General features: G+C 45.2%; 1 protein-coding gene across 1 annotated transcript in view; it reads right to left on the bottom strand.

The window, feature by feature from the left end:
• OVCH1 (ovochymase 1) overlaps window positions 1–13331 on the bottom strand; it is a gene marked incomplete at its 5' end in the record, with an annotated part of 123631 nt that overhangs the window by 67276 nt on the left and 43024 nt on the right. Inside the window, 5 exons of the mRNA XM_082256363.1 lie at window positions 204–297; window positions 430–560; window positions 1616–1756; window positions 7852–7982; window positions 12439–12529. Coding sequence (XP_082112489.1) covers window positions 204–297; window positions 430–560; window positions 1616–1756; window positions 7852–7982; window positions 12439–12529 — 588 coding nt within the window. The remainder of the gene's footprint in view (window positions 1–203; window positions 298–429; window positions 561–1615; window positions 1757–7851; window positions 7983–12438; window positions 12530–13331) is intronic.

The following is a 13331-nucleotide window of genomic DNA, read 5'->3' as shown; positions in this document are numbered from 1 at the left end:
GAAGGGGAGGCCTATCTGAAAGGCTACATGGGGCCCCATGCTTTCCAACGGTGGTCTTTAAATCATAAGACTGGCTGAACAGAATTAAAATTATTTATTTTGGTAGCTGAAACAATTCATACACACACTATGCATTTCAAAAGGTTTATCTAGGTGTTTTAATGAAGTCCTGCTTTAACTGTTGTGTAACTGAAAACTCCTACCAATTAGTTGTTTTTGGTCTCTGTCACCGTACACTGAAACACGATCAAATAGACATTCCTCCTGGAACTCCACAGCAAAGTCTTCAAACTGCAACTGAAAAAAAAAAAAAAAAAAAACACACACAGAAAAGCTATAATAAAAGGTTTCAATCCCCTGTAATGTGCAATTTCTATGTCCCTTGCAGTTACACCCTTGTACCCAACTCTGAAAATTCCCATTATATACTTGAACAATTTTGCCTCTTGGTGCTTCAATTAACCAGCGACATGTAGTGTTACTGGGGTACAACATTGGGTAAGTGTAAGTGTAGATTTGCCCTTCTTTCTTTAACATTGCCATGCTACTACACCCGGAACCTGTGACAAAAACAAATAAGAAAATATTGAATGCAACTTCTGCAGAATAAAATGGTAACACTAATAGCATTTAATTTTTGCGAAGAATCCTGTAAGTAGCCCCTACTAAGTCTCTTAGTACTGAGTCGCCACTGTCTTTCCATCCACTCTTTTTGGGGGGGGGGGGGTGGCCACTCTCCATCCACTCTTGGGGGAGGGGGGTGGCCACTCTCCATCCACTCTTGGGGGGGGGGGGTGATCACTCTCCATCCACTCTTGGGGGGGGGTGGCCACTCTCCATCCACTCTTGGGGGGGGGTGGCCACTCTCCATCCACTCTTGGGGGGGGGGGTGGCCACTCTCCATCCACTCTTGGGGGGGGGGTGGCCACTCTCCATCCACTCTTGGGGGGGGGGTGGCCACTCTCCATCCACTCTTGGGGGGGGTGGCCACTCTCCATCCACTCTTGGGGGGGGTGGCCACTCTCCATCCACTCTTGGGGGGGGGGTGGCCACTCTCCATCCACTCTTGGGGGGGGGGGTGGCCACTCTCCATCCACTCTTGGGGGGGGGGTGGCCACTCTCCATCCACTCTTGGGGGGGGGGGTGGCCACTCTCCATCCACTCTTGGGGGGGGGGTGTCCACTCTCCATCCACTCTTGGGGGGGGGGGGTGGCCACTCTTCATCCACTCTTGGGGGGGGGGGTGGCCACTCTCCATCCACTCTTGGGGGGGGGGGGTGGCCACTCTCCATCCACTCTTGGGGGAGAGGGGGTGGCCACTCTCCGAGGAGCCTCAACTATCCATTAGAGTATCCACTGCTCAGCCACTCTACAGAGCTTCCACCTAACATCCACTCTCAGCATCTGCAACTTACCCTTCATACCACTTATCAATGTTAAGCAACCTTCAATTACTTTCTACACTAAACAGCTTCCACCTACCATCCACTCCAAGCAGTCTCCACTTACCATCTAAGCCTTTGCTAAACATTCTGGTGCCAAAGCAGAAAGCAATACTGCCCAGAGCACTAGCACCTGCCAATTGGCCACTTAGCAAGGCTGAAATCTTCACTCACCTTTCACTGAAGCAGCTGGAAGGGCCAAGAATTTTAGTTCAAAGCCACGACCATTATTGGTAGCATCTGAAAAGAATGTGACTGTCACTTCATTGGATTGGATAAGTAATGGAGATGGCAAAGTGGATCCACACACTTTCCCTAAAAAAAAGAAAAAAAAAATGTGATTAATTGGGCTTTATTTAGACCAAGAGATTATGAAACTGCCTATGTTGCCTCCAACAACCAATCAACTGCATAATTACTCTCTCCAATCTACACCAGTAAAATTGACAGCTAACCTCTCTTTGGTTGCTTTAGAACACTACATGCTTCCCTCTGCTGACCAGCTTTATGGAGATGCGGATTTCATTTTCCAGCAGGACTTGGTACCTGCCCACACTGCCAAAAGTACCAACACCTGGTTTAAATGATTATGGTATCACTGTGCTTGATTGGCCAGCAAACTCGCCTGACCTAAACCCCACAGAGAATCTGTGGGGTATTGTCAAGAGGAAAACGCCAGACCCAACAATGCAGATGAGCTGAAGGCCGCTATCAAAGAAACTTGGACTTCCATAACACTTCAGCAAAGCCACAGGCTGATCGCCTCCATGCCACGCTGCATTGATGCAGTAATTTGTGCAAAAGGAGCCCCAACCAAGTATTGAGTGCCTCTTATACTGTACATGGGCATACTTTTCAGTAAGCCAACATTTCTATATTAAAAATATTACATATTATATTAAATTATTATTCTTCTGAGATATTGAATTTTGGGTTTTCACTAGCTGTAAGCCATAATCATCAAAATAAGAAAGAAATGCTTCCAATATACAATTTTGTGTAGAACGCATCCTTTTAAAAATATAGGAGTTTCACTTTTTTAATTGAATTACTGAAATAAACTTTTGATGATATTCTAATTTTATGTGATGCACCTGTAAATACGGTGAATATAACTGAAAAACACTGCCAACAATTCTATATATCCCAACCTTCACATGGGTTTCTCTTATTGGGACCCTAATCCTAAATCCACCTAATGCCAGTTCAGTTCACCTAACCATAAGAATATTCCCAGGTAAAAAACACCACTGTGTTTCCCGTCTGCAGACAAGAGCAATTCGGCAACTTTTTGGTTACTCGAATATCTCCGAATGAAATCGTAACACATTTGAAATTCATTTAACTCCCTTTTTATATATTCATTTAACTAATTCCAAATTTTGAAACGATTAACCGATTCAAATTTTTTGTAAGGTATTACTGGTTGTTAAGGAGTGGACCGGGAAGCCGGCTACCGCGTCCTTAACAACCATTGACTTATGAGCTGTAAGCCCCAAGAGCGGAAATGTAAGCAAAAGAATGCCGAAATGCTGGGTAGGGGGGCGGGGGTCACTCGCTGACAGCATCAGGGGACACCACCCCTTAGTTATTTAAGAAATTTCAGAAGGCAGGAGACTTTGACAAGACATTTTTTTTGGGTGGCGGCGGACGTCATTGCTTTTTTCACTTTGTACACTTTTTTGGTGAATGGGTAGGGGTACTGTGTATCCCTTACTCATTCACATAGGGGAGGGGGATCTGGGGGCCCCCCTGCTGCCCAGGGTTGATGGGAAGAGGCACTTGTCCCCATTAACATGGGAACAAGGTGCCTTGGGATGGGGGGCAGAGCCCCCCCCCATACTGAGGGCATGTTGCCTGGTATGGTTCAGGAGAGGAGCACGCTGTTTTTTGGGGGGTTTTTTCTGAATTTTTCAATGCTGGCAATTTTGAATCAATGAAACGAAATTAGTAACAGAACGAATCTATCAGAGAACTAAACTAAACAAAATTGGTCCGTTCTGCACCTCTGTCTGCAACTGAAGGACTTTAATCCAGAGGCCAACCAGGGAAGCCATCAGAAATTTTGGGGATCCTTACAAAACTTTAGGACTTGGACCCCCGGGCCTCAGTGGCGGAGCTAGACTTTTAAAACAGGGGTGGCAAAGGGGTGGCAAGGTATTATTTTGGGGGGTCAATATACATGCGTGCATACCTCCCAACTTTTGAACTTTGCAATGAGGGACACTATAATAAAAAGCAAACCTGCGGCGCGCGTAGCAAATTGTGGGTGTGGCCAATTGCTTAGCAGTGGGAGGGGCTTAAGGGATAGGGTAAACAAAACCCAGACTTCCTAGTACTCATAAAATATGCTTTGATTGCTCAGTCTACCTTAAAGTAGAACTTCATTAAAATAGTCAGAGACTGCATAGCAACCAGCAACTGTTGAGACAATGAAGACTTTGGTGAGAAGTATATAATGTACAGTATTGTGTATATAGTGCAGGATTGTGTAATGTACAGAATGCAGGAGACAGGAGTATGTAATGTACAGAATGCAGGAGACAGGAGTGTGTAATGTACAGAAAGCAGGGGTCGGACTCTGCACCATCCACCCCCCCAGCTCTATACCCCAAATGCCCACCTAGCTCCATACACCCCCCCATACACCCCAAATGCCCCCAGCAGCTCTATCCACCTCAAATGCCCACCCTAGCTCCATCCACCCCAAATGCCCACCCTAGCACTATCTATCCCAAACACCCATCCAACCTCCAAACACTCCAAATGCCCACCCCAGCTCCATCCACCCCCCCCCCATCCAGCTCCATTCACCCCATATGCCCACCCCAGCTCCATCCACCCCAAATGCCCCCTTTTGGGGGGCGCAAACAGAAAAATGTAATCGGCATTGCTTTGCGGCAAAAAACGCTGTAAAAATTGCGTGACTTTGAGGTCACAAAAGTGTGAAAGGGGCCTTCAGTAATCAAGGTATAGTGTGCCCCCTTCAATGCAGAGTGACCAGCGTGCTCCCTTTCAATGCAGAGAGACCAGCGTGCCCCCTTCAATGCAGAGAGACCAGCGTGCCCCCTTCAATGCAGACAGACCAGCGTGCCCCTTTCAATGCAGAGTGACCAGCGTACCGTGCCCCCATTCAATGCAGAGTGACCAGCATGCCGTGCCCCCCTTCAATGCAGAGAAACCAGCGTGCCCCCTTTCCATGCAGAATGACCAGCGTGACCCCTTTCAATGCAGAATGACCAGCGTGACCCCTTTCAATGCAGAATAACCAGCGTGACCCCTTTCAATGCAGAATGACCAGCGTGACCCCTTTCAATGCAGAATGACCAGCGTGACCCCTTTCAATGCAGAATGACCAGTGTGCCCCCTTTCAATGCAGAGTGACCAGCGTGCCGTGCCCCCATTCAATGCAGAGTGACCAGCATGCCGTGCCCCCCTTCAATGCAGAGAAACCAGCGTGCCCCCTTTCCATGCAGAATGACCAGCGTGACCCCTTTCAATGCAGAATGACCAGCGTGACCCCTTTCAATGCAGTATAACCAGCGTGACCCCTTTCAATGCAGAATGACCAGCGTGACCCCTTTCAATGCAGAATGACCAGCGTGACCCCTTTCAATGCAGAATGACCAGTGTGCCCCCTTTCAATGCAGAGTGACCAGCGTGCCGTGCCCCCATTCAATGCAGAGTGACCAGCATGCCGTGCCCCCCTTCAATGCAGAGAACCAGCGTGCCCCCTTTCCATGCAGAATGACCAGCGTGACCCCTTTCAATGCAGAATGACCAGTGTGCCCCCTTTCAATGCAGAGTGACCAGCGTGCCGTGCCCCCATTCAATGCAGAGTGACCAGCATGCAGTGCCCCCCTTCAATGCAGAGAAACCAGCGTGCCCCCTTTCCATGCAGAATGACCAGCGTGACCCCTTTCAATGCAGAATGACCAGCGTGCCCCCTTTCAATGCAGAATGACCAGCGTGCCGTGCCCCCATTCAATGCAGAGTGACCAGCATGCAGTGCCCCCCATTCAATGCAGAGAAACCAGGATGCCCCCTTTCCATGCAGAATGACCAGCCTGACCCCTTTCAATGCAGAATGACCAGCGTGACCCCTTTCAATGCAGAATAACCAGCGTGACCCCTTTCAATGCAGAATAACCAGCGTGACCCCTTTCAATGCAGAATGACCGGCGTGACCCCTTTCAATGCAGAATGACCCCTTTCAATGCAGAATAACCAGCGTAACCCCTTAATGTAGAATGACCAGCGTGACCCCTTAATGCAGAATGACCAGTGTGACCCCTTAATGCAGAATGACCAGTGTGACCCCTTAATGCAGAATGACCAGTGTGACCCCTTAATGCAGAATGACCAGTGTGACCCCTTAATGCAGAATGACCAGCGTGACCCCTTAATGCAGAATGACCAGCGTGACCCCTTAATTTAGAATGACCAGCGTGACCCCTTAATTTAGAATGACCAGTGTGACCCCTTAATGTAGAATGACCAGCGTGCCGTGCCCCCCCACCCGAGACCGGTGCACTTACCTTTCCCTCTGTCCCCCACGTCTCCTCGAGTCCTCCTTATGCCTCCTCGGCCAATGCCATCGCGACGGAAGACGAGGGCGGAGCTGGGAGGAGGAGGGGGCGGGCGGCAGAAGAGATGGACACGGAAGACGAGGGCGGAGCTGGGAGGAGGAGGGGCGGGCGGCAGCGGAGATGGACAGGACACGGAAGACGGGGGCGGAGCTGGGAGGTGAGTAGCAGCACAGCGAACCAATCAGGTGTGCAGGCACGCGTGATTGGTTAGCTGTGCAGCGGCTCACGGCGCCGCTGCCGCTCACCGCGCTCAGTCACACAGTGACAGTCACAGAGAACTTGCGGCACAGGCGCCCCCTCGTTCAGCTAGCGCGAGCGGGGTGGCAACAGGGGTGGCAAGCATGTCGTCTGGGGTGGCAATTGCCACCCCAGCTAGCCCTCTGGCTCTGCCACTGCCGGGCCTGACCACCAACATTTGCCAGGGCCCACCCACTGGCTGTCCCATTGAATCCACCCACTGGCCATCCCTCTTCAGTCCACCACCCACTTTTTATTTTAACACTCTTGCAACCTAATATATGAAAATAAACAAAATCCAGCAAAGAGAAGTCCCCATGTATTCAGAAAAGAGACAGTCACAGCACAGGCCCATATCCAGCAACATTATCAATCAATGTACCATTGTGATGTCTAACAAATTGTCCCCAGACCAGTCCATAGTGAGCATTAAGAAGTCCTGCAGACTACACATGGCTGAGCTGTGACTGGCATGGCGACTGGCATGGTGCCCAAACCAGCATCCGGACTGCAGGGAGAGGCAAGGTGCAAATTATATCACGCCACCTTCCCCTTGTAGCTGGAACTAAGTGAGCTACATTGACTCACTCTGCGGCCACCCTACTTTAGCAATTGCTGGTTACTACAGCAGGAACAGCTTGGTCTGGTTAGTTTGGGCCCAGGCAGCCGGGGCCTCAGGACGCATGGGCCCCTAACATGTGTATGTGCTGTCCCCCCCAATGGCTGCCCTGAGGCCAACTGTCCATTAATGCATTCTTAGGATTCTCAACCAGTCCTTTGCAATATAGTGACAGTCTGCACTGCGCCAGACTTCATTTCACTGCCCCAACTACCAAAAGGTGGTCACGCACTCGCAGGGCTCACGTCCTCTAACAGACCCACCACACAATGATTTCTCTAGGCCTCATTGTAAAGGGATTATCCTGGAAAATCGATAGAGCTATTTTTCTACATAGTTTCTTGAAGGTCTGCACAGTTTGGTGCTGCAAGGTTATTATTCCCTTAAAATAAAATGATTTGTCAAGGGTGTCACAATTCCCTCCTACAGTTTAACATATTTGTCCCTTTAAAATGTATGCCAAGAGCACCCACTAACATATTGATAAAGCTTTAGAGGGTAGACCGCACCAACAAATAAAAGACCGTAATCTGTGCAAGTAACCAGGTGTATCACCAAAAAAACACCAAATTAAAAATACTCAAAATACAAGGGAGTTAAAGCACAATTATGTGTTCCTTTTAAAAAAGGAACAAAGCAATTCCAGCATCTCTGCCCTTTTATTAGCAGGGGTTCCTAAAGCTGCTTGGTTATGCTCTCTGTGCTGGTATTTCCTTGAATTCATTTGTTGTGTTTAATATACAGTACATGCACACTATCTAGATCTATTCTTGTCTATTTTTTCCTTTCATTTTAAACCCATGTTGATAGAGGACAGTCATGACCCCTTTCTGTTCATTCTTCGAATGCTATTTGCCAAGCAGGCAGATATGGTATGTCCCAGAGAGGATTTGGACCTGGATACATAAATCTACTATCACCTCCTCTCCATATCATTAAAAGAACCATCTACATGATATACTCACTGATAATCTTTTCCTTTACAGTAAAAGTTAAAGAGTCAAGGGTGCAGGTCACATGATCTTCAATACTTATTTGAATAAACTTGATCTGGATTATGTCCTCCTCAGGTACAGTAACTGTCCAGCGACACAGGCTAAAAAAACAAAAACAAATAGGAAAGTCTAAACCCAAAAAGCACATGTAATAAATTGCACCTTACCAATGGCCTTGTCAGGTGCATTGGGGTGATTAAATAATAGGAAAAAAAATGGATTTGAAAAGCCATGTATATTCCATCTTATGCATATACGATTTTGAACAGCACAGCTTCCATCTTGTTTGGAGGTGAATGAAAGTTCATATGTACTTGTTAAACAAAATTTCTCTTACAATAGGGTCTTATAATTTCAACAGAAGATCATCTGTATCTATATAGTCATAAATAAGTGGTACATGGACATCTCATCAGATAAGGGTCAATTAGCGATACACCATACTAGTCACTGATGTCCAGACGTTAATCTGTCTGTATTTAACAATGGACAATAGTGTATTCATCAGGTTCATTTAAAATATATTTTTAAAAATACATTATTATGTGTGAGAAGATATTAGCAATAATCATGTCATTATATTATGTAAGGCATATCCATATTTAGAAATTATCTGTATACCATATGTTGGGTTTATATTCTTGTACATAGTAATCTTACTTAGACAAAGAGTGAATACTAATTACCTCACTTTATGCAAGTTTGTGTTTAAGTTTTTATGATCACTATAGATCTTCCAATCCTAGTCTAAATGTCTGACAGTAATGGCAGAATTCAAATAATTAAATGGACTTTCACTGGCCAGACAGGTCAAAGGTCATCTTTAAATAGTGGTCTCATTGTATGTTCTAATTAGTCTAAATACTGAATCTAATGAACAGTACAATACTGCCTCCTTTGGACAAGCTACCAAATGCAGTCTTGGGATAATTTAGTATTTTCCAATATAAAAATATTATATTGTATTAATAATTATCTTTATAAATGGTTTACCAGATCTAATAATTGCCAAGATGAGTGATGGAGATAAAGATGGACATTTATGTATGTACTGAGAGTATGGACAAAGTTTTATGTTGTGTTTTATGGTTAATCTTGAATTTAAAGAAATCATCATTTAACTTTATTATCCAAAGTATGGGGTTAATTAGGAGAGGTGTGCCAATGACATCACCAGTTAATGGGTAGAATATCCCAACCAATGGGGATAATGTTCCTCCCTCTGGGTTTAACTTATAGTAATTTTAATAGTCCTTTGTTCAATACCATATAAAAAGGAGAACCCAGATGTAATAGCACACATTACACATACTGACAACACCCATTACACTTGCAACACACACACTACTACATCCATCAATATACTAATCTTTACATACTCCATCTTGCTCCATCATTTATCTGAAACTTTGAGGGAAGCCAAACGAAACTCCTCCCTCACTGACCACCATCTTGGGATGGCATCCATCTTCGGACTCTGGTAACGACCATTTGAAGCTAGCAGCCATCTTAAGTGTGGTAAATATAATCTTGCTGTTTAATTGATTTTATTCTATATTGTTTATTTCCTTATATGTTTTATATTGCATAATTAAGGGTGATAAGATTACAATCCCAGCCATATAAACCATAGTAGATTTTTCTCTAAAAAGCTGATTTTTGTTTTTATACATTTTTATTAATATCAGATTTAGCGCATTATTTAGTCTTCCGTCTTGCATAGCTTATTCTCGCTCCATCTGCAGTGGTGTGACTGTCGGCTGTGCTAGTCGCAGACAATTGTGGTCTGTTTATATAGAACACTTACCTATGGTTTATGCTATACCTGGGGAAATGGTAATTTGTTTCATTTTCACTTTCATTATTGAGCTACACATCACATTGCATTGATTGTTTGAAGTTTGTATTTTATGTAGAGTTATCTTTTTGTGTCATTTCCATTTTGATCATTTGTGAATACATGTCTTGTGAATAAGTATTTTTATATATTCCATACTGTAGACTGTTTTCACTAAGATTGGTATATGCTTTTAAAAAGAAATTAATCAATTAAAAAGAATTTGCTACATATTGATTTGTGGAAATAAGTTGAGATTCTCCTACCTCACATATCTTTGCTTATTGACATAAATAGACACTTATATTCAGAGCAGTATAAATATTCTGACAGCCTAGATAGAGTGACGGGACAAGGTCACCTAGAGCCCAGGGTGAACATACTGTATCAAAATTGCAGCCCCCTATATGAGCATTATGTGTCAGCAAAAAATCAAGCACTAATCTGCATGCTTACCCCCTAACCATAAATTTCCCCCTCCCCCCCAATACAAATACACCCCCTACTGAAATCCTCTTTCCAGCATGAATCTTTGCCCATCCCCCCCCCAGCTCAAATCCTCTCATTCCCCCAGCAAAAATCCACCCCTGAAAAAAATTCCCCCTCCTAGTACAGATACTCTACCCCTCAAATTTCCCCTCTGAACACAAATCCTCTCCCCCCCTCCCAGCAGAAATTCTCCACATCCTAGCACCAATCCCCCCAGAGATTTCCCCTCCTAGCACAAATCCCCCCCCCCCCAATATTACCTTTTCTGGCACAAAGCCCCCAAAATTCTCCCTCTCACCACAAATCCTCTCAAATTACCACTCCTCCCCAAATCTTACCTCCTACAATAATTCATACCCCTCCTGCTACCCCCCCCCCCCAAATCCCCCCTCCTAACACCAACATTTAGATTTTCCTTTTTTTTTTTGAGAATGTTGTTATATAGCAGAATGTGAAAAATATTGTTTTTTTTTTTGCCAGAATTGCCCCTCTTTTTTTGTTTCTAGCGCAAAAAATAAAAATTGCACCGGTGATCAAATACCACCAAACGAAAGCTCTATTTGTGGGGGGGGGAAAAAGGACATCAAATTTGGGTACAGCGTTGCACGACCGCGCAATTTTCCGGTAAAGTTATGCAGTGCCGAATCGCAAAATATGGCCTTGTCATTAAGGGGGCAAATCTTCCGGTCCAGAAGTGGTTAAAGTGGTTCTAAGGATTCCTTTTTTGTTCTTAAAAATAATAAAACACTTACCTGCTCTGTGCAATGGTTTTGCACAGAGCTGCCCCAATCCTCCTCTTTTCGGGTCCCCTGTCAGCGCTTCTGGCCCCTCCCCCTTTCGGCTTGCTCTAGGGGCACTCATGTATATGCTTGCTCCCGATCCACCTATGCTTGCTCCCGATCCACCTCTGTGTCTATAGGACACACAGAGTGTGGCTCAGTCCTAGTCCCTGCTCCCCCCTCACTGGCTGTGATTGTCTCAGCCAATGAGGAGAGGGAGAGACCCATGAGAGCAGCTGATCTTGTGCACATTGCTGGATCATGCCTGGGTAAGTATTGGGGGGGAACGTCACATGAAGGTTTTTTACCCTCATGCATAGAATGAGAAAATAAAAAACCTTCACCCTTTAAAACCACTTTAAAAATGGATGTAAACTTCCATCTCTGGCTTTTCTCTATAGGATTGCCTATAATATGGCTTACCTATAGGTTGTGTAAATATCTCCTAAAATTTGCACCATTTAGGAGATATTTACTGTACATGCAGCCAGTGACATCACTGGCGCATGCACTCTGAACGAACAGCCAGCCATGCTGTTCTTTCTGAGCCCTGTGCCGTAATCGGCAGGTCCCGCTCGCATGCACAGGAGTGACGTCATCGCAGCTCCAGCCAGTCACAGAGACAGAGTCTACCAACCCAGAAGCAACACCGGTGAAGACGGGAGCACCTGCAGCTCTGACATCTCGGTTTAATTGGAAATTCTGAAGAATCATTTGATATAATTCCCAAATTCCACAAGCTATGTGCCAGAAAGAGATATCAGAATCGTTGCGGTCGTTACTTTCCGTACCGGATGACAAATTCTCCCACGAATCGCTATCACTCAGTTCTTCAAGTAACTCAGTTTCACTGTCGCTGTTTTCCAGTTCACCTAAAAGCGCTTTTGTGCAAAAAGAGCACTTTTTGGACACCGTGGTCGTTCTCTATTTTCCAGGCACAAAGAACTGGAAAAGCACAGGCAGGGCACTGGAAAAGTCACCAGGTGCAATCCTGTGGTAAAATGGTATGATACAGTGTAATCCGTTAGGATCACAGCTTTGTATCATGTCATTTGTGTATTTACACTTTTGAATTTGCCACCGGTTACACCCCCCGCGTCGCAACGCTCGCAGGGAGGGAACTGGAAGACGAGTGCCGGCAATCGGCCGTGCACAGAGCGGGGAGAGTGTGTGAGGACGCCAGGGAGGGCGGCAGGGGATTGCAGGGAAGGTGAGTAACATTCTGGGGTAATCCCGAGTTTGGCTTGGGGGTTACCGCTTTTGGTACTTAAATTTAACCCCGAGCCACACTCGGGAATACTGCCAGGGGGGTTAAAGGTAAGCTTAACAAGGTGCTAGTATGCAATGCATTCCTTGCAGGGTCCAAAAAAAAAAAAAAAACGTCCAGCGGTTTACAACGGCTTTAATGCTTCTTATGTCTTCATGGAGTACACTTAGGAATTCACCTCTCACCTGTTGGTGGAATAATTGCTGGTGGCATCCAATGGATACTTGATAACCCCATTTGTGCCAGCAATAATCAGCGGGTCGGAGCTACAACCATCTGCAAGATAAATTGCTAAATTTGAAACATGCTGAAAAGTAACATTTGTCTTACTTTATGAGATACATATTGAGGGAGATTTGCTTCTAGGCTTTATTGTCAAAGCTTAAAGTGTTACTAAACCCAGGAGCCTGCATTCACTATATCTGGTCCCCCACAGTACACAGAACGGTTAATAGCAGTCTTGTGACTTCTAGGAGTGCTCGGCTGAGCAGTGGATAAAGCTTGTAGGAGGAGTTTTCATTCTTCTCTGACTGTCCCATGAAGCTGACCTTCTGTCTGAACAGTGCTGATTGGCCCTGTGCTGATCACATGCACACTCCAAAAAACAAAAATATTTCTAGCAATACACACCAAAACGGAGCATGTGCAGAGTGCCTCCTAGGGCTCTGTACTATCAGGAGATGGATTGGGGACAGTAAAAGAAAGGGAGGATCAAGAAGATAGGATAAAGCAGCCATTTTACACAGTGCAGAGGATTAACCCCTTAGGTTCCACAGTGAGTAAAACAAGCATGCTTTACTGCATATAAAGACTGATTTTACTGTTGTAGGTATAGTAACACTTTAATTGAACAAACTGAAGTTAGAAGCCGATTGGCTACTATGCACAGCAGCACCAGATTGTGTGTGCACCAGTTTTAGTAAATCTCACCAACTGTATAGTACATTATTAACAAAAGTCAACATGAGAAGACTTCAGTTCACCACAAAGGCAACCTGCATGTCCACCAAAAAGTAAATCCGCTACAAAACTTAAAAAGGCATAATTCAACTTTTGCAAAAATGTAATAAAAGCATGC

This window comes from Pelophylax lessonae (genome assembly GCF_965119305.1).
Source record: "Pelophylax lessonae genome assembly, chromosome: 4".
NCBI classification, from domain to species: domain Eukaryota; kingdom Metazoa; phylum Chordata; class Amphibia; order Anura; family Ranidae; genus Pelophylax; species Pelophylax lessonae.
The sequence above is the reverse complement of the archived record's forward strand: the minus strand, read 5'-3'. Positions and strand labels throughout refer to the sequence as shown.